At 35.7% G+C, this 19,054-nt stretch overlaps 2 protein-coding genes, 1 long non-coding RNA gene and 2 other non-coding genes across 6 annotated transcripts; 4 read left to right on the forward strand and 1 right to left on the reverse strand.

Annotated features, from left to right (window-relative positions):
* Positions 1-2: 2 nt before the first annotated feature.
* LOC147297752 (Pentatricopeptide repeat (PPR) superfamily protein) lies at positions 3-2,758 on the forward strand. The gene is made up of 2 exons (XM_086253206.1): positions 3-212; positions 319-2,758. The coding sequence occupies exon 2, from the start codon at positions 373-375 to the stop codon at positions 2,074-2,076; it is 1,704 nt and encodes a 567-aa protein (XP_086109332.1). The 5' UTR covers positions 3-212; positions 319-372; the 3' UTR covers positions 2,077-2,758.
* Positions 2,759-3,301: 543 nt separating this feature from the next.
* Positions 3,302-3,912, reverse strand: LOC147297753 (uncharacterized). Its single transcript, XR_015119817.1, has 2 exons — positions 3,777-3,912; positions 3,302-3,660 (listed from the first exon to the last, which is right to left on the reverse strand). It is a non-coding gene; the product is annotated as an uncharacterized LOC147297753 (long non-coding RNA).
* Positions 3,913-4,081: 169 nt separating this feature from the next.
* On the forward strand, positions 4,082-6,764 carry LOC147297754 (SNARE-associated protein-like protein). Of its 2 annotated transcripts, XM_086228654.1 has the most exons (4): positions 4,082-4,292; positions 4,366-4,542; positions 5,749-5,801; positions 6,333-6,764. In XM_086228654.1, the coding sequence occupies exons 1-3, from the start codon at positions 4,082-4,084 to the stop codon at positions 5,781-5,783; spliced, it is 423 nt and encodes a 140-aa protein (XP_086084780.1). In that variant the 3' UTR covers positions 5,784-5,801; positions 6,333-6,764. The 2 variants fall into 2 exon arrangements, with proteins under 2 accessions (XP_086084780.1, XP_086084783.1); XM_086228657.1 differs by lacking the exon at positions 5,749-5,801.
* Positions 6,765-7,466: 702 nt separating this feature from the next.
* LOC147297755 (small nucleolar RNA U31b) lies at positions 7,467-7,547 on the forward strand. The gene has a single exon (XR_015120106.1). It is a non-coding gene; the product is annotated as a small nucleolar RNA U31b (small nucleolar RNA).
* Positions 7,548-7,624: 77 nt separating this feature from the next.
* LOC147297756 (small nucleolar RNA Z195/SNORD33/SNORD32 family) lies at positions 7,625-7,719 on the forward strand. The gene has a single exon (XR_015120103.1). It is a non-coding gene; the product is annotated as a small nucleolar RNA Z195/SNORD33/SNORD32 family (small nucleolar RNA).
* The last annotated feature ends 11,335 nt before the right edge of the window (positions 7,720-19,054 follow it).

The following is a 19,054-nucleotide window of genomic DNA, read 5'->3' on the forward strand; positions in this document are numbered from 1 at the left end:
GGTAGTGGACGGGACTGGAGTGATGACAGTGGAGGGTGGAGAAAGGCCAAATGGAGTTGCAAAATATTAACAAATGAAAATTTATATACACCAATTACCGAATTAGAAACAGGAAAAACAGGAACTGTTTCCGTCTTTCTTTAGCTGTGGGAGAGCAAATGGACCAGCCAACCATTCTTGAAACCAACAAAACCCAACAAGTGATATCCAGTGTATGTTGATTCTTTTCTGTCCCTTTCTTTTTTTATCTCTTAGTTTCTTGATTGCTTCATGTTAGAAACATGTCTCTGATTGGAGACTTGTTTTAATAATCTCAAGTTTTGAGCAGTATATTTGATTAAGCCTCAGTAGCAAAACTATTTAGCTCTGTCCATGGCAATTCTTGTAAATTCTGTGTCTCCTATTGCACACCCATCACCAGAAAGTACTAGAAAGGGTTGTGGGTTCTTTTCCCACATTCGGCAAATCCATTCCCTGACCCTGAACAAGGGATTTTCTAGAGTATTGGCATCTACCCAGATCACCATTTCTCCAAAAGACACAGTTTTCACCTTGCCCAACTGGAGGTCTGCCAAGAATGACAGAAGAAGTAGGGAACTCAGACTAATTGATGCCTTTCTGCACTTAGAGTCTATGGTAGGGAAGGGCCAAAAGCCTGATGTGGTTCAAGCAACCCAGCTCTTATATGACCTCTGCAAGGCAAATAAGATGAGAAAAGCTGTCAGAGTGATCGAAATGATGGTTGCTTCAGGCATTATACCTGATGCAGCTTCTTATACTTTCTTGGTGAATTATTTGTGTAAAAGAGGCAATATTGGATATGCAATGCAGTTGGTTGAAAAAATGGAGGAATATGGCTACCCAACCAATACTATTACCTATAATTCGCTTGTTAGAGGGCTTTGTGTGCGCGGAAACTTGAATCAGAGCTTGCAACTTTTGGATAGACTAATACAGAAGGGGCTGGTCCCAAATGTATATACTTACTCTTTCTTGCTTGAAGCTGCTTATAAGGAAAGAGGGGTCAATGAAGCCATGAAGCTCCTGGAAGAGATAATTTCTAAAGGTGGAAAGCCAAATTTGGTTAGTTACAATGTTTTGCTAACTGGCTTGTGCAAGGAAGGTAGGATTGATGAGGCAATGCAGTTCTTTAGGAATTTGCCTTCGATGGGGTTCCATCCGAATGTTGTAAGTTATAACATTGTACTGAGGAGCTTGTGTTATGAGGGTAGGTGGGAAGAGGCAAATGCACTTCTGGCTGAGATGGTTGGTGAGGATCGGTCCCCCTCCATAGTTACATATAATATCTTAATTAGTTCACTTGCCCTTCATGGTAGAACTGAGCATGCTCTTGAAGTTTTGGATGAAATGGTGAGAGGTCGGTTCAAGCCCACTGCTGCCAGCTACAATCCGATAATTGCTCATCTCTGCAAAAAGGGGAAAGTGGATCTTGTGGTTAAGTGTCTAGACCAAATGATTTTTCGACGATGTAATCCTAATGAGGGAACATACAATGCCCTTGCTGTGCTCTGTGAGCAAGGGATGGTGCAAGAGGCATACTCTATAATTCAAAGCCTCGGTAATAAGCAAAAGTTCTCCACAAATGAGTTCTACAAAAACGTGATTACAAGCATGTGTAGGAAAGGGAACACATATCCAGCATTTCAGATTTTGTATGAAATGACCAAGTATGGTTTCACTCCAGATTCTTATACATATTCATCTTTGATCAGAGGGTTGTGTTTGGAGGGTATGCTAGATGAAGCCATGGAGATTTTCAAGGTAATGGAAGAAAATAACCTTAGGCCTGATACCGACAATTTCAATGCCCTTATACTTGGGTTTTGCAAGTCCCGAAGAACAGATTTGTCCTTCCAGGTTTTTGAGATGATGATCGAGAAAGGGCGTATGCCTAATGAAATGACCTATACCATTTTTGTAGAAGGGCTTGCGCATGAAGGAGAAATGGAGCTGGCAGCCAAAGTTTTGAAAGAGTTGCACCGGAGACAGGTTATGAGTCCAAATACAGTGGAAAGACTTGTTATGCAGTATGACCTTGAGGATTTACCAGTATAGAAATATGGGGGAAAACAAAAAGAAATACTATAAAGGAAAGCAAAACAAACAAGATTAGTGAACAAGTGATTTCTATGACCAAGAAGCTTTAGCAAATCAGTTCCAGAGTGCTGTTCAATCATGTGTTTTGTAGATCATCATTGGGCGAATGAAAGAAAAAGCACTCCTTATGAATACTGATATTTGCAGAGTTTGGAACTGGGCATGGAACAAGTTCAAGCACCAGAAGTTTTGCTCTATACTATTTCTTTATCTTCTTCAAGTTAATTATTTTGTTAGTGAAAGACTGTACCTTTGTATGAACCAAGAAAAAAAAAGAAGAAAAAGACTGTAACTTTGTAGCGAACTTGAATTCTTCAAATTTGTTTTGTAAAGTTAGTCTAACAACTGATTAGATATTTGGTGGTTCAGCTTCTTCCTTAAAGCTGATATAAACGCCATTTTTAACACTATATTCCTGGTTACTTGTTCAAACTAAAATTGTTATTATCATTTGGAGGAGAAAAAAAACTCAGAAATTGGTTCTCAAATTTTTCCTCATTTTATTGCTAGCTTCAAAAATCACCATGATTGCTTTTGAAGTGTAAATAGCTCTGGAGATTGTGTACTTGGTTTCTATTATTCGGACTGACTGCAGATGTAAATATATTGAATATCATTTAGGTGATTTTGATTCTCAAAACTTGTTTCCTTGTTAGTAGAGAACTTGAGTAATCATTAACAGTGCTTTTAGGAACTGACCAAGTATTATAACAATAAAAGTTAGAACTTAGAACAGAATGCATATATCTTCGGGACAAAAATGCGTGTAGTAGAGATGTTAAGATTCATTCTTGTTTGAGACTTGAGAGCGTTGTGCACAGTAGGAATGCTAGATGAAGCATTAAGACTACAGGGCCATGGAAGAATTGAACAACTTATCAAGAACTCATCCTTGTTAAAACATTTTTGTTTGGGAGGGTTGTTCACTTTACCTGAAGAACTTGAGGAAGTCATAAAAGGTATTGTCCAAATTAGTTTATCAGATTCTTGGGAGTTTCTTTTTCTTTGTTTTGGCCACTGATTCTTGGGATTTTCTTAGATTGCCCAACTTATGATATCTTGAATGAATTGCGCAGGTTTAAGGATTGAGCAAAAACCGGACAATATTTCTACAACCCAACTCGAAAATTCATCTACTCATTTTTGCTCAACTTTTTATTCAAATTAAAAAATTATGTCTGCATTTGCTCAACCTAATCAACTTTTTATTCATATAATTGCATAAACACATCCCACAAGTAGAGCCACAACAAGTAAGCCATTCAGTTTTAAACACGCAAAAGACTTTAAATTATGCAATTAGATGCAAAGTAAACTTGACCAAAAAAAAAAACATTTAACAGAAACAGAGTTTTAATCCAAAACTAGGAAAAACCAAAATACATAGTAGAATCCTCCAGTGTACAAAACTTGACATAGTACATGCCATGGCACATTGGCACAAGTTGATGCAGATGAAGGAGCAAAAGTGCCAGCCTACTTTGATCTCTGTCTCATCTTTCGGCGCTTCCTCTTCAGCCTCCTCATGCGCTTCTTCTTCCACTGAAACAGTGTTAAAAACAACAAATCAGTTTAATGGTATCATCCAAAAGATTTAACATTCAAAGCTCAGACGCAAAGATGGGAAAGGGAATTGAAGAACCAGATAAGAATTTTACCTTGGCTCTCATCTTCGATAACGACGGCCGATGTCACCAGAATGCAAACTTCGGAACCCTAAAATTGTGCGCGGCTTGCATTATTTATATATATAGACATGGGCCGGGCCGGGTCGGGCAGCCCGAGCGGCCCCATTGCGGTTAAGTGGGCTCGCGCGAAAGTGTCCCGAGGCCCAACTAGAGAAGCCCGATAACCAAAACAATCAATACCCGTTTCTCTGTTTGGTTGGCGAGAAAACGTAGGAAAGTGAGGGTGAAGAAATTAGTACTCGAGAGCTGAATCAATCTGAGTGAGTCTGATAAAAATGGAAAGCGCCTGCGAGTCATCGGAGGAGAAGAGTGTGAGTGTGAATGTGAATTCGAACGAGAATGACAAGAGATTATTAGAATCGGAGGCTTTGGCAAAGGCACTATCTTCGACGCTGGGCAATGTCATTAAAGACTTCGATTCCAAAGCTCAGCAAACCCTCACAAGCCAAGACCACCTCACTCAAGCGCTCGATCGCCTAACCCGCGGTAACTTCATCTTCTTGTTTTTTTTTTTTTTTTTGCAATTATTTTGAGCTGAACATTGAAACATTGTGGACAGAACTTGATAAGCTATTAGAAGATGCGCCCTTGCCATTCATAATGCAGCACGCGGCCAAGATTTCTGTGGTTAGGAAGAGAGTTTCGTCTCTGAATTCAGTTCTCAAGTCCGTACAGCGCCGTCTTGATAATATAGACCGCATGCTATCTGTGGGGGTCCAACATCACCATCAACATGGTATTGCTATAAATCTTCATCTTCTAGTAATGCTTAAAGTTAACAATTTGGTTTTATTAAGAGTTTCAAGTCCTTGCTTGAGCTTTCAGCACTTACCCTCTAAATTTAGGCACACAAAAGTGTTGTTGTTCTTTTCCCTTATACTGGGAACCTAAGGATTTGTTATTATGTATTTGCTACTATTTCATACATTGAGTCCAAAATTTCTACATTTTCTCAGTACAATCTGAGTCGCTATTATCAGATATTCTTTCATTCTTATCAGGGCCTTAGCAGTCCTGCTTCTACAACTTTTAAGTAGGGGCAGACTGTATTTATGTCATAATATAGAGAGGCGATAATACTCAAAGTCAAAATATCAGATATTCGTTGGGAGGCCATCTTTTATGGTACAAAAATTTGTCCCTTTTTAAAACTTGTCGTCTATGTGTCTGCTTGGGATAATTGAGTTGTAATGGAAGAAAAGTAGAAAGAGGGACTTGTGTGATCAAGTTAAGGGTGTGGACAGATGTGGTTAGATAGTTAGATTAAGAACTTAATTAGACAAGTTGATTGATTTGATTTGAGGTTCACATTTCTATTAGTACAACTTCCAGAGTATCTAAAATTTATGTGGACCCGAACTTTGAAACATTTTGAAGCTAATAAATTCTGACACAGGTCATACAAGTGACTTATCAAAAAGAACAAAAGAGACATAGGTCATACAAATCTGTGATTTTCTCAATTTGTCTTTGGCAAATGGTGATCAATATTAATATGCTATTTTCTGCTAGCTATATACTTATATAGTTATAATCCATGTCAGTATTGTGTAAGAATAGAAAAGTTACATTCAGGATTTCTCACTTCGAAATTTTGATCTGTATACCTAATTTGTGTGCCATAGAGTCATAGACATGTACATGTACCTAATAAAGCTCCCACTGGGAGTAGTTTGAGACTTTCAATATGCTTAAGCAATTAATGTTTTGGCTTTACATAACATGGGTCTAACTTGCTGTTTAAGTACATAACTTGTTTTTTGGATGAGTGTCTAAAATTAATTTGCAGAACTCTGGTGTGTGTGTGTGGTGAAATTTGCATGAAACTAGAATAGGAAGGTCTAATGGCATGTGTATGTATTGGTAAACATTTTTATGCTTCAACATTTGCATCATTGCTCTACTTATGATTGTGGCTGAAAAATCTAGCTCTAATTTGCAGATAAGACAGCCACAGAACATTCAGGGATACAGTAACATAGTTGTGTCTTGAAGGTACTAGACATTTCTTCTTTCTTATGGAAAAGACAACTATAAAATATTAACTTAGAATTTTGCACAAATATTTGTGTTGCATGCTAACAATCATCAATAAGTTATAGATAATCGTTGGAATGGATGAACAGTGATAAATATTACATTGACTGCCTGGACGCTCAAACTAAAACAATGTAATGCTGGATTCAGTTGTACATGCATGCATGCATGAGTGCATGTAACTGAGGCAGTTGAGTCTTTAATGATGTTCAAGTTGATTGGCTCCAAGAGAATACAACTTTCGTTTTCTCTTCTTAGATGATAAAATGGTGAGACCTTTTGTTATTCTCTGTGCTTAATCATATATAGATTAAAAATACAAAAGGTGGTCTCATGATGGAAAAAGAACTGAAGAACTGATGTAATTGAGTATAAGTTAGTTTTTGTTATTGTTTTGTAGGCCCTTGGACTTCTAAAGAAAGCAATGTATTCATTCGTAATCTATATCTCATTATCTGAAGTATTAACTGTTGTATGGTTTCGTTTTAGTTCAAGTTATCTCCAGAAAAGATCAAGCATAGATTGGGACTGCACGGGACAACCTTAGAGTGTTGCCTTGTCGGCACTTGAATAAGAATTTTGCCATCTTGGGCGGAATATGAGGAGTCTGAAAAGCCACAAGGATGCTTTGTCATTTGGAACACACACATTACCTGAAAGTAGAGCTTGAATTCAGAATCGTGGCACAGTGAAGGAGATTATTTGGATGGTGGGCTGTGGCTATGGACATTGAGCATTAGTGGGTAGCTGTTTGGGTTTCAATGGGTTGAATGGTGGTTGTTTGGGTAGATAACAATGGAAGCTTGCTAAAGTTGGCACCGTCCCCTATATTTTGATCTTGATTAAGAGATGAGATCTGTTTTCTTCATTTGTTGTATCTTAGTTTCAAAAAGTAATAATTATTGCTTGTGTTCTTTGATTCTTCCTACCTTTCAAGCCAGTTTGGGTAGATTGGCTATGTGCTTGAATTTTAAACAGTGTGTGTTGTTCATCATAATGTGAGCAAGGTGGTCCACTTGAGCATTTTTCCACTTTTTGAATACTTAAACAAGTTATCTGATGGGGAAGTTACTTCCACTCAAAAACTGTTGTATCTATCAATCTATCCCTAACAATTAACTTCTAGGCATATGGATTGATAATTAATGAATATTACTTCACACTAAATTTGTTTATCAAATTTTGTTGACCAAATAACCAAATAATGTGTCATTGTTTCATTGACAAAAAGAAAGATATACTAACATATGTTTCATTAACGTGTTCAGACACATCATTTGGTGAGTAAATTTAAATAAACAAATTTTGTAACTCTAGTGTTACTTTAGCATGATCTGCCATTAACATATATTTTTTTTCTTACTAGAATGGTTAAAAATGGGCCGACAGAAGACACTTTAGTCAGAGCCCATCTTAAAACTTGCTTGGGCCTTAAATATTGGGCCGTCCTGGATTTTAGACCCAGACCAGAAGAAAGAAAAACAGAAAACCAAACCCTAATATCAGCCTATAAAAGACACTGTCTTGCTCACCCTATTCTCCATGTTCTCTTTTGTGTTTGTGTCTGCGACTGTGTTTATGTTTGTGTTCTTTTATAATAATTAGTGTTTTAGCCATTAGGAGGAAAATGATGAGAAGCTTTGTCGCCCCAGTCTTACTAGCATCTAATTGATGCTTGGTGGTGATTGACTCTCTTTCTGATTCCTCTCTTAAAAATAATTTCTACCAATTTCCCATCTTTTTTTTTTTTTCTCTTAGTTTCTTCTGTATATGCAAAAGCAAGGAGGTGTGATGATACTTATCCATTGAATCATCCTGAAAATCAAATTTGTGTGATGATTAAAACCAAATTACATGCACTACCATCTGATCTCACTTGCACCAAAACATAAAGCCTTGCTCTTTTTTTTTGTTCTTCTGATTTTTAAAAATTCATGTGTTCATAAATTTCATTGTTATCTATTGAAGCCCATTGGTATCTGATGCCCAGACTTAAATCAATAAATTTTTTGTTTTGCTGTGGCTGGGCATTTCGTAATTCATGGGCCAAATGGATTTCCAAAACAGGTCTTGCGACACAGCTTGCTTTTTGACTCTTCAATCATAAGCATTCTGTTACTTAATCCCTGCTTACATTCCTTTCTGTTTTTTATTTTTCTTCCTTGTAATTTTTTGTTTGAATTGATCGATTTTGGTTTATGGCCTAATACTACTTTCCCAATCATTAATTCTGTTATTGCTAGTGTCTAGTGATGCATCCAAAGATTTCAGCTTCTTAAAAACATCTTAAATTTTCAAAATTTATTAGTATTCAAAAAAATAAAATAAAAATGTTAAGTTTTGGGATTTAGGACTTGGTGTGCTTGTCATACTTCTGAATGCAGTGCAAGGTTTTGTTTAGCTCCTTTTAAGGATTGGAATCGACATGTTGCCGGAACAAGCCCATCTCAATTGGAAGGCCTAAAACCCAAGTTGTAAAATCTAAATTATCGGCGGAATTGGGATCAATTTGTAAAAGTGGAAACTACACTATTTTTCTAAATTGAAATGATGAAAAATATCGATATTCTGATAAAAAAAATTGAAAATTATTTTTGTCAAATGAAGAACAAACACTCATATATTATATCATTTAGAATATAGTGATTATGATAACATAGATTCAAACACAAGTCTAGGTAATTTGGCCAAGATTATGGGTAATTTGGAACATTAAAAACATGGTAGGGAAATTGGTAGGAGTGTGCATAGTTTGAAAAACTGAACCACCGAATTACAAAAATATAACCGTAACTAAACCAATATTTTTGAAATAGCCAATTTGAGAACCAAAACCAAACCAAGCCTGATTCAAGCCAATTGGTTTGGTTAACCAAGAATATCGATTAACCAAAACCAAACCAAGTCTGGCCTAAGCCATACCCTATACCCTATACCTTATCGCATATACTCATATACTATATATTAGTATACTTTATACCAATTACCTATACTATTATACTCATATACCCTAAACCATATACCTTTAACTATAATTGTTTTAGTATATATATATCCTAGTAGTATAGTATATACAAACTATAAATTATAGACTAATCCTATAAAGTATAACATATACTATAAACTATAATAAACATATACAAATATATATAAACTATAATAGGAAATTTGGTTTACTCTATAATAGGTATTAAAATTATATATAAACAAATTAATATATAAAAATGAATATATTATAAGTGGTGGTTCGGTTCGGTTAAAACTGAAAATTTCAATATTGAAAACCAAAACCAAATCGCTTATCATTGGTTTGGTTTAGTTTGTTATCCAAAAACAAAAACAAAAAACAAAAAAAACCAAACCAAACCAATGTTTAATTCGGTTCAAAACTCGATTTTTTGGTATTTTTGCACACCCCTGTAAATAGGTAGACAAATGGGTAGAGAATCCGGTCCAATTCAAATTTAGATAAACTTTGAGAGATGTGATTTAATTTGCAGTTCTCTCTTCCCTTCGTAGTGACCATTTAGGCCATCATGACTAATATCATGGGGTCTCTTTGGGTCACACAAACAATAGTAGAAGCCCAATTTATTTTATCTGCATAATGAGGTACCCTGGCCCATATTCTTATATGGTTATGAAAAACAGAGCCTGGTAGGCTCGAGCCACTATCTGAGCCCAACCCAGTGGAAGTCTACCAAGTCCTTCCAAGGCCTCGAGCTAGCCGATTGCTAAAGCTTATTTTCAAAGCTAATATAGTCTAACGGTTGTAGGCAAAAAAATTTCTAGAATTGTGACGAAAAGAAAATGTGTAATCCTATAATCATTATTTAAAAAAAAAAAAAAAAATTATCACATGCAATATATGTCCGAAAAATAAGTGTATGTAGAGAATGAGTGAAAGTAAGAAACAAAGAAAAATGAAGTGGTCTTGTACCAAAAAAGAAAGAAGTGGTCTACAATTATCATACAATTTTCAGTTTTAAAATTATTATTTATGTCCTTTTAAACAGTCTAATTTATGTTGAAAAGAGAAACCAAGGAAATTTGTACATGACCCTAGCATATCTTACTATATATTCTTTTTTTCCGACATATATAATAGTAAAACAAACGTTTTTTCACCATTCAAATCTCAGCCTTCTCTCTTTTTTTTTTTTTTTCTTGGGTGAGATCTCTCTTTGAATTCAAATTCTTCTTCTTAGATATTGGTTCTTGAAAGAAGAAGAATAATTGGATGAAAATAGTAAAATAATAAAATTTAAGTGCAAGAAGACAAAGGGCACATGCCTTAAATGGCAAGGAATATAACTTGTTGCACAATTTGTTTGTGGGAAAATGCAGAGTGAAATGAGAGCCATTGATATTGTTGTGGAAATGATGGTAAATGATCACGTGACAAATCAGAAGAAGGTGACAACAACAACAAAACCAACAGCAGCAACAACAGTACTGTTACAGTAGCTAATGCCCTATCACACACACTTGAAAACAAAAAGGGTTCAAATCAATCCTATCAAGCCACGCTTAGGGTTTGAATAGCTGGCGGGGGAGAGAGAGTGAGGGCCTGGAGGGGCATCTGTGAGGCTCTGAGATCACTGAGCTTTAAGCCCCACCCTCTCTTCCTCTTCACCAATGCAGTCAAAACAGCTACTGCAGCTTTGCCTCAGCCAGTACAAAACCTACAGATTGCAGCAGAATCAGAAAATCCAAACACATAACTAAAATTGCACCACCCATCAGAATATGCAAAAAAATTTCAAATAGACCTCAATGCATTACACACTTTGACACCCAATTGCTAATTTGGTATTGAAGTGCACTTCAAGTACTAAAAGTGACACCCAATAGCCTAGCCTAGCTCTATGTAGCCTGCAGGTTTTGGTCAAACACATTTAATGGAGTTTAGTCTTTTGGGCATTGGAATTGGCATTGCTACAAATATTAGGAATCAATGACTTTTGAGTACTGAGTTGCCCTATAAAACAATTAAGTACTATGCCCAATGTTTATGTGGTCTAAAACATAGCACATTCATAGGGGTGGAGCTCATTATTATCCTTTTCAGCAAATATATGGGAATTGCAGCAATTGAGGCTTCTTCCAAGAGATGATAATAAATAAAATAACAAAATTAAAAAGTGTTCCATAAATCCATGATGAACTGAATCACTGATCAGAGAAACACTGAAATTAAACTTTCTGTCTTCAGGCCACATGCCAGAAAAAGGAAAAGTTACATACAAACAATTGCAAATCTTATCATGTACTACTGTTCAGACCAAAGAAATCATGTACTACTGTAACTCTGCAATTTGCTGGGACTTTAAATTAAGGTCAAATTACATAAAAGTATCCTAAGTATATTATTTATTTTAACTTGGTACCTCAAGTTTAAAAAATTATATTTTGATTCCTCAACTTTCATTTCGTTACAACCACATACCTTCGTCAAGTTTTCCAGTCTCTGAGACCGTTAACCGTCTATGTGGCATACTGACGTGGCTTTAAAAAATGCTTCATAGACAAAAAAAAATCAATAAACTTTTAAAAATGAAATAATTATAAAAATAAAAAAAAACAAACAAAAATTCATCAAAAATCCAACACCGCCCTCTTTCCCCACTTAGCAGCTTGCAGCCCCCCCAACCCGAGCAACCCCAACAGCCCCACAGCTCCCCCTCACCGTCGTCTAATCCTATCAAAGAAGTCGTCGGAAAAGCTCCGGCTTCCACAACCACCCCAACCCACAACCCTTCACTCCCTCCCAGCCACCCACCCCTCTGCCAAGATCCAATCTCACAAGGACCCTAACGACCCAGTACATCATCTTCTCCTCCTTCCTCATCGACTTCAACAGCTCCGTCAAGATTGCGACAACTCTGTCATCATCGACCCAGTCCATCATCTTCTCCTCCTTCCCCATCGTGCAACGCTGGGAGATCCAATGTCATTGAAGATGAGAAAACGAGGTTGAGGGAGGGAAGATGGGTGGCTGGGGGCGCAAGGGGGATGGGCTTAGATTGGGTCCGAGAGTGTGTGATGTTGGGGTTGATCTCAGTCTCGGGTGGTTATGGGTTGGGGTGGGTCTCGGGTGGTGACTAATGGTTTTGGGGTGTGGTTCAGCAGTGGGGTGGTGGTTTACTGTTGATTTTGTGTTGATTTTTTTGATATTTTTGTTTTTTGCATGTGAGGGGTTTCCGTCAGTGGTGTGTTGGGTTTGTCGTCGATGGTGGGTTCAGTGGCGGGGTGGGTGGCTGGAGAGAGGGGAGGGTTGTGGATTAGGGCGGAATCTAGGTTTGGTTTTTTTATTTGCAGGTGAAGGTGGAGATGGTGGGGAGGGAGGGAGGGAGGGAGGGAGGGAGGTGGGCTACGAGTTGGGGTGAACTTGCATAATTTTTTTGTGTGTTTTTTTTCAATTATTTTATTTTTAAAAGTTTAATGATTTTTTTATTATTTTTTTTGTCTATGTAGCATTTTTTAAAGCCACGTCAGTGTGCCACGTAGCCAATTAACGATCTCTCAGACGGAAAACTTGACGGAGATATGTGGTTGTCACGAAATTAAAATTGAGGTATCGAAATGCAACTTTTTAAATTTAAGCTACCAAATTGAAATATAGGGTATACTTGAAATACTTTTGTGTAATTTGTTCTTAAATTAATTATCTCCCCTTACCCTTTGGTCTCTTTGAAGCAAATTCTTCATTATCTACCTCCCTCAATTTGGCTTTAATGGCATATCGCACTGGCCCAGCTTAACTACTAGGGTGATCCCCAGTGCCCACACCACACACCTCTCTCTCTCTCTCTCTCTCTCTCTCTCTCTCTCTCATATTCCATCAAAGCCTCCTTATCTAAACCCTTTTTTTATACCAGAAAAAAGAAAGTTAATGGGGTGCTTTTTGTTTGTTGAACAAAATAAATTATCAAACACTTTCAGGCACACCTTTTGGTGGACAATGTAAGGGTCCTGCCCCTTTAGGGTGGTCTCATCAGACTCAATGCCCTCACAGGTACAAATCATTACTACAAATCCTGTTCTGGACAATGACACTACCATAAAGTTTAAAGTCATAATAATAACAATAAACCATGATATAAGTACATTGATAATAGATTTTCTTACCAAAAAAAAAAGATTTTTTTAGTAGATTTTCTTTGTTGTTGTTGTTGTTGTTTTGAATGCCGCCATCCTTGTGAATTTTCCACTAAAAAAACATTTCAATTATAGTGCATGTGACATGTGACATGTAACATATTTTTGTGTATCACTGTATCAGACAAGCATGACAGACGTCACAGAATGATAAGGTAGGTATCAAAGCATAAAAAGGAGGAGAGGATGCATCAATTATCAAAGGGGTTGGCAATATAATATGTGAAAGTTAAGGAGTTGAATTGATTCGAGTGGTTCAAGAAGTCACAATGCCTCGTGAAGCAAACTAGCTAGCTAACTAATTAGTATTTATGTAAAGTAATAAGCCATTGTTTGGTTTGGCTAAGCATTTGCCCACTATGAGTCTATGACCTAGAAAATAAAAGTAGACAATGGAACAAGTAGTTGAATAGAGCAAAGCTTGTTTTATATATATATATATATATATATATATAGAGAGTTCCCAGTTATGTGGGCCATGTGGCCAGGGAAGCAAATACTGGATTTGTGGGGTACATTTTCAACTCCTATTATTTGAAGACACGTGGCATTGACGAGCACAAGCCCCAGGAGAGTAACTCAACTCCACTTGACTTGGGGTTGAGGGCCAAATCCTAATCTCTAGTTCTCTACAACCAACTAAAGTTCCACCTAATGAAACTAAGCAGATGTGAAGGAAGTGTGGCGGAATAGGTTACAATTATGATAGATAAAAAGTCAATTTGATGGCCATCGATTTAAAACCATTAATCAAACAAACACTCAATAGTCAATTCAATTCGATGTGAATTGAATTGAATTGAATTCTATGTCTAATGTCTAGTTCTGATTGGCTTTGGTCCGAGCCGATTTGCCCCCAAGCTAATCAGACCTTGATAAATAGGGCATGGTTTTTTTGGTAAATAGCTAATTACTGTTAAACCCATACACTATTTCAAGCTTGCTCTTTCCACCGTGTATGGAAGAGAGCAAGTAGGTTTAATGTGTGGAAATGTTAATTACTATAACAACTTTAATTTTTAAATTATATATTAAAATTGTTTAATCCAAGGGTTTAAATTTCGAAATTTTCGGCGAAATTTCGCCGAAAATTTCGATTTTGAGGGGGTCCGAAATTTTAACACTGATTCGACAAAATTTCGGAATATTTCGACGAAATATTCGAAATTTCGCCGAAATTTCGTCGAAATTTCGGGCGAAATTTAGAACACCCTAACAACCAAATTTTTTTGAATTTCGTCGAAATTTCGCTCAAATTTCGTCGAAATTTAGCGAAATTTCGACACTTACCCAACCCAGCCCAGCGAATCGCCGAATCCTCACGCAGTGACGCCTTCGGCCTTCTCGATCTCACTCGATCTGCAGCGCGCGCCGCTCTCTCCTCTCTCCTCCGTCTTCTCCGTCTTCTCCTTGGCTTGCTGGACTGGACTCATCTCTCTCTCTTCTCACTGATTCTGTTCTGTTCTCGGCTTCTCGGCTTCTCGAACTTCTCTGTCTTCTCACCAACTCCGGCCACCTCTCAGCCTTCGGCCTCTCTCTCTCTTAAGTCTTAAGTTACTAAATTAATCTTTGGTTTCAAATTACAGAAGAATGTTAATCTTTATACCGTAGGTGAGAAAGAGATCTGCAGTGAGGAAGGGGGAGAGAACGTGAGAACTGAGAAGTGAAGACTTTGATTTGAGGGAGGACCGGAGGAGAGAATCTGAAAAGGATTGGTTTTTGAAGAGTTTTTGATTTAAGGGCATTTGAGTCTTTTTCTTCTCAATTTGGGCATTCCCAAAAGAAATGATGATTAATCAACTTAGAGACTTCCTCACCACACAAACTCTGTTATCCTATTAATTGTTAGAAAGAAATATTTGGACTCTAAGCCCTTCCTGACACCACATGTACCACTTGATCAATCAGAAAGTTTAACAAAATTGATTAGTTTTGTTTAGATAAATTTGGTGATCATTATCTAGTGACAAATAACTAATTATTTTAAGAATTTCAATTAATATTACAATTTAACTTTAATATAAATTATTAGTGGTCCTTAACAGACTAGGCATCAACTCATCAAGACAAATAAGGAGATTGGAGCCAAGGGCAATTCCGTCTCGTTTCCTAATTTTTCTTAAATACAGTATGTGATTTAAACCGAGAATATTTGAGATTTTTTTCTTTTAAATATTTAATGCAATTATGGTATACCCTTTCAGCCTTTCTTAAATGAGGAGGGTGGTCAAGAAAGTATTTTGGAGTGGTCATAATAGTAGCACTCAAATTTTTATGTGTCACACTAACACACACTATTAGCATAGTGTATAGACTAAACTAAATTATAATATGTGTAAATATGTAACACCAAGTCAATATATCACACAATATAATCGGTAAATAAATTGATGTTTTCATAAACAAATGAATGGTGGATAAAGACTGCAAAAATGAGAAAGTTATATGAGACTATTAACAATTGTAAGTATACTGTATATTATCAATTTATCACGGCTAAAGCAGTAAAGCCTAAATGGGTCCCAAATTTACAATTTACAATTTACTAATAATTCTAAATCTATTAGACAATTTACAATTATACAATTGATAAGCCTAAAGCAGTAATATAGAATTGTCAATTGGTAATATCAATATGATATGAAATTAGTAATTAGTAATAACTAATATGATATTAATTTCTTGGTGATATACTGATATGATGATATTGAAGACAGCGAAAATTTTGAACCTCCTAAAAACTCTATGTGGTATTGATTACTTTTGTAATTCATGTGGCAATATTGTAGTAAAAATAAAATTGAGGTGTTATTGAAGTAATTATTAATTAGTGAAGCATTTTTTTAACAGTATTTGCCTCCAGCGCACATTATATTCATCACATATCACATGAAACCTACCATATAATTTGGTTTTTTCAATGTTTTTTATCAATGTAGTAGATAATATGTTAAATAAACATATGGTAAAGTTTCATTCAAAATTTCCGTATTTTGATAGTAATTTCCGTCGTTTCCGTCGAATTTTTGTCGAAATTTAAAAATCTTCGAAATTTCCGTCGAAATTTCCATCGAAATTTCCATCGAAATTTCCTCGAAACCCGAAATTTTATTCCTTGGTTTAATCTAATAATAGTAAAACTGATATTTTTATTGCCATGGTTGACAAATAAGCCAAAATTCATCACACCGACATTGAAAGTCAAATTCAAAGCCTTTAATTGGATCAATATAATGGGCCACGCTACAAGCCCATGAAACCCTAAATGCTTGTATCCCAAAAATTGTCCAAAAGGGTAAATTAAGTCATTTCTTATGGCTCCGTTTGTTCGCGGGTTGGGGGATTGATAATAGGAATGATATTCTACTCCCATGTTTAGTAAACACACTTGTGAGAATGTCAGAATGTGTTACCTTTTAATGGGTGTAACTGTGTAAGATACTCAATTACCCATGAAAGGGGAAATTTCAAACCCTTAAACTTCATTGGGTTTTGATATTCTCATCACTTGCAAAGCATTTAATTTGAGTGCTTGTTATCAAATTACTCCATTACAAAATCAAAAATATTATTTTAAACATAATAAATGAGAGGATTATATAAAAATAAGTTTTGAGAGCAAATTATAATAATGGTCCTCGAACTTCACTCTTAATATCACTTTGGTCTACAAACTTGTTTTTTGAATTCTATAGTTGGCGAACTTTCATCCGTATATCACTTAAGTCCATTATATCAATTTCATCAACTTTTTTTTTTTATCAATTTTAATCACGTGCCAAACATGTAAGCCTATTTTTGAAAGGTAAAAATGATAACCCACCACCTTTTTTTTTTCTTTCTCTCAATGTGATATAAGTGACTAAAATTAAAGAAAAAATATAAATGAAATTGACGAAATTGACTAAAGTGATACACAGGTAAAATTTTGTGGACTATAGAATTCAAAAAATAAGTTCATAAACTAAAGTGATATTTGAGATAAAGGTTAAGGACCATTGCTATAATTCTCTCTAAGTTTTAATTCTCATCATGTAATGAGAGCATTCACAATGGTAGTGTTCAATGCAATTTTTGCATGAAATTGAACTAATAGATTAAAATCCACTTGCAATGGTGTAGTTTAGTTCATTGCAATTGATGCAATTGCAATAGAGGGTGCATGAAATAACACCCTGGTATGAATTGCAATAGCACCAGACAAGAGCCCTACATGTCACATAGGCTTGCGGAAAAGAGAGAACTAGAAAAGAGAAAACCGATGAGGGGTGACACCTGTCACTTGTAGTGTAATAGAATTAATTTTTTTAAAATATACAAGTTTTTTTTTTTAGAATATCTAAATATAAAAGTTGGGCATGGAATTAAATTTTTTTAAAATATATCCAAAATTGGTCTCTTTTTAAAGATCTTTTTAAGACCATTTCAATAGTATAATTTTTAACGCAATTAAATTTATCCATTTTATTTTATTTGAGTACATAAAACAACATTTAAATAGATATACCTATTGATATTAAGCTATTGAACTGTACTATTGCAAATAAAACTGCAGTTCAGTTTAATAGATACTAAAATAGTTCAAAAGATTAAACTATTGCATTGAACTATTGAACAACCATTACAAATGATTTGATAATAATTTATTGGTTAACCATTCCCAACATTTACAAACTGAATTTGGACAAATAGTTATTTAGTGGACAGATAAATTAACATTAATGTCTATGCAACACTCTTTTTCATCTTTTGACCATTTTTTTCATTGTAGTGCTTATATATTTTAGTGTATGCTGTTAAACTTGTAACAAAAGAAGTTTGGGAGGGTGTATAGAGCAAATTTAGAGATCTAAATAATTATCTGTCCAAACTATTTGCTCAATACACCTTCCCAAACCTTTTTTTTTTTTGTCTGAACCCTTAACAAGTTCAACACCATACACCCAATATATAGAAACTAAAATGAAAAAGGAAAATGGCCCAAGAAGATAAAAAGATGAAAAGAGTGTTGCATCCCTGCAGAGACACTAATGATATGATAACAAAAAATCGATCGATTCCAGCTCAAGAGGACTGAGGTAGATACGATGATGTGACCTCAAGTAGTTCACATGAGCCCACACTGTACCATCCCAATTATATGAAAACAAGAGGAGAAATATAATATGCTTGTGAATATTAAGGTCATGTTAGAGCAACGATAAGGACAGGAATATTTCCAAGTCAGCCACCATCAAATTTTGGCCCTCCCCATTAGGGCCATTACACCCCCCACCCATAGGACCCCCTACCCTACACTCCCCCCCTCTCAGACTGAGAGAGAGCAGCTCAGCATAAGAAAGAGGGTAAGTTAAGGGGATTGGGAGATGGGGAATCTATTCAGAGGTATGACTGTCCATGACCACGTTCTTTCTCTCAGTCTCCATTTCCAGTCTTTCTTTGCAATTGCAGGCTCTTCCATTATTTATTTTCATATTCCCAAAGCTTTCAAAGTGGGGGTATTTTAACACCAGAAAAGTGAATGATATGGGTTGTGTCGGTTTAGCCAAAATGAAATTTGCAAAAGAAAAAAAAGAATCACTTGGCATATGCAATGTTTCATGAAAATTATGCCCCTAGAGATTAACCTATCCCATCCTGTCTGAATTGAATGGGCATTGATAAAATAACTTGTCAGGCCTAAAAAAACTAAGAGGAATGAAGGACTTGTCGAACTATGATCGAGATTTGGTCAATTCAAACTTTAACTATTGTGTATAATAAACATCATGAGGGTAAATGTTCTTTATGACATGTTTTAGGTATTGGATTTTAATCAATCAAATCAAAGTAGTTAGAAATTACATTTCCATAGAGGATTAAACAGTAAAAGTAGGTTCCTAGTTTGATCTCTTAATGGTCTTGAATAATTAATGGTCATTCATTTGAGTTACACTCAACTTCAGAGAACTTGCCTTGCATAATTGCACGTAGAGAGCATGTGATGTTTAACGGTCTAGCGCTTTTAAGACTAATAATAATAGATCTTATATTAGATCACATGTGGTCCA

Source organism: Dryas octopetala, chromosome 1, assembly GCF_963921425.1.
Source record: "Dryas octopetala chromosome 1, drDryOcto1.1, whole genome shotgun sequence".
Classification (NCBI taxonomy): domain Eukaryota; kingdom Viridiplantae; phylum Streptophyta; class Magnoliopsida; order Rosales; family Rosaceae; genus Dryas; species Dryas octopetala.

Excerpts from the sequence above, each read along its gene's own strand:
- LOC147297752 (XM_086253206.1), top strand. The coding sequence starts at position 373 with ATGGCAATTCTTGTAAATTCTGTGTCTCCTATTGCACACCCATCACCA.
- LOC147297754 (XM_086228654.1), top strand. The coding sequence starts at position 4,082 with ATGGAAAGCGCCTGCGAGTCATCGGAGGAGAAGAGTGTGAGTGTGAAT. Across the intron at positions 4,293-4,365 it reads GCTCGATCGCCTAACCCGCG|AACTTGATAAGCTATTAGAA; the intron begins GTAACTTCATCT and ends CATTGTGGACAG. Across the intron at positions 4,543-5,748 it reads CCAACATCACCATCAACATG|ATAAGACAGCCACAGAACAT; the intron begins GTATTGCTATAA and ends TCTAATTTGCAG.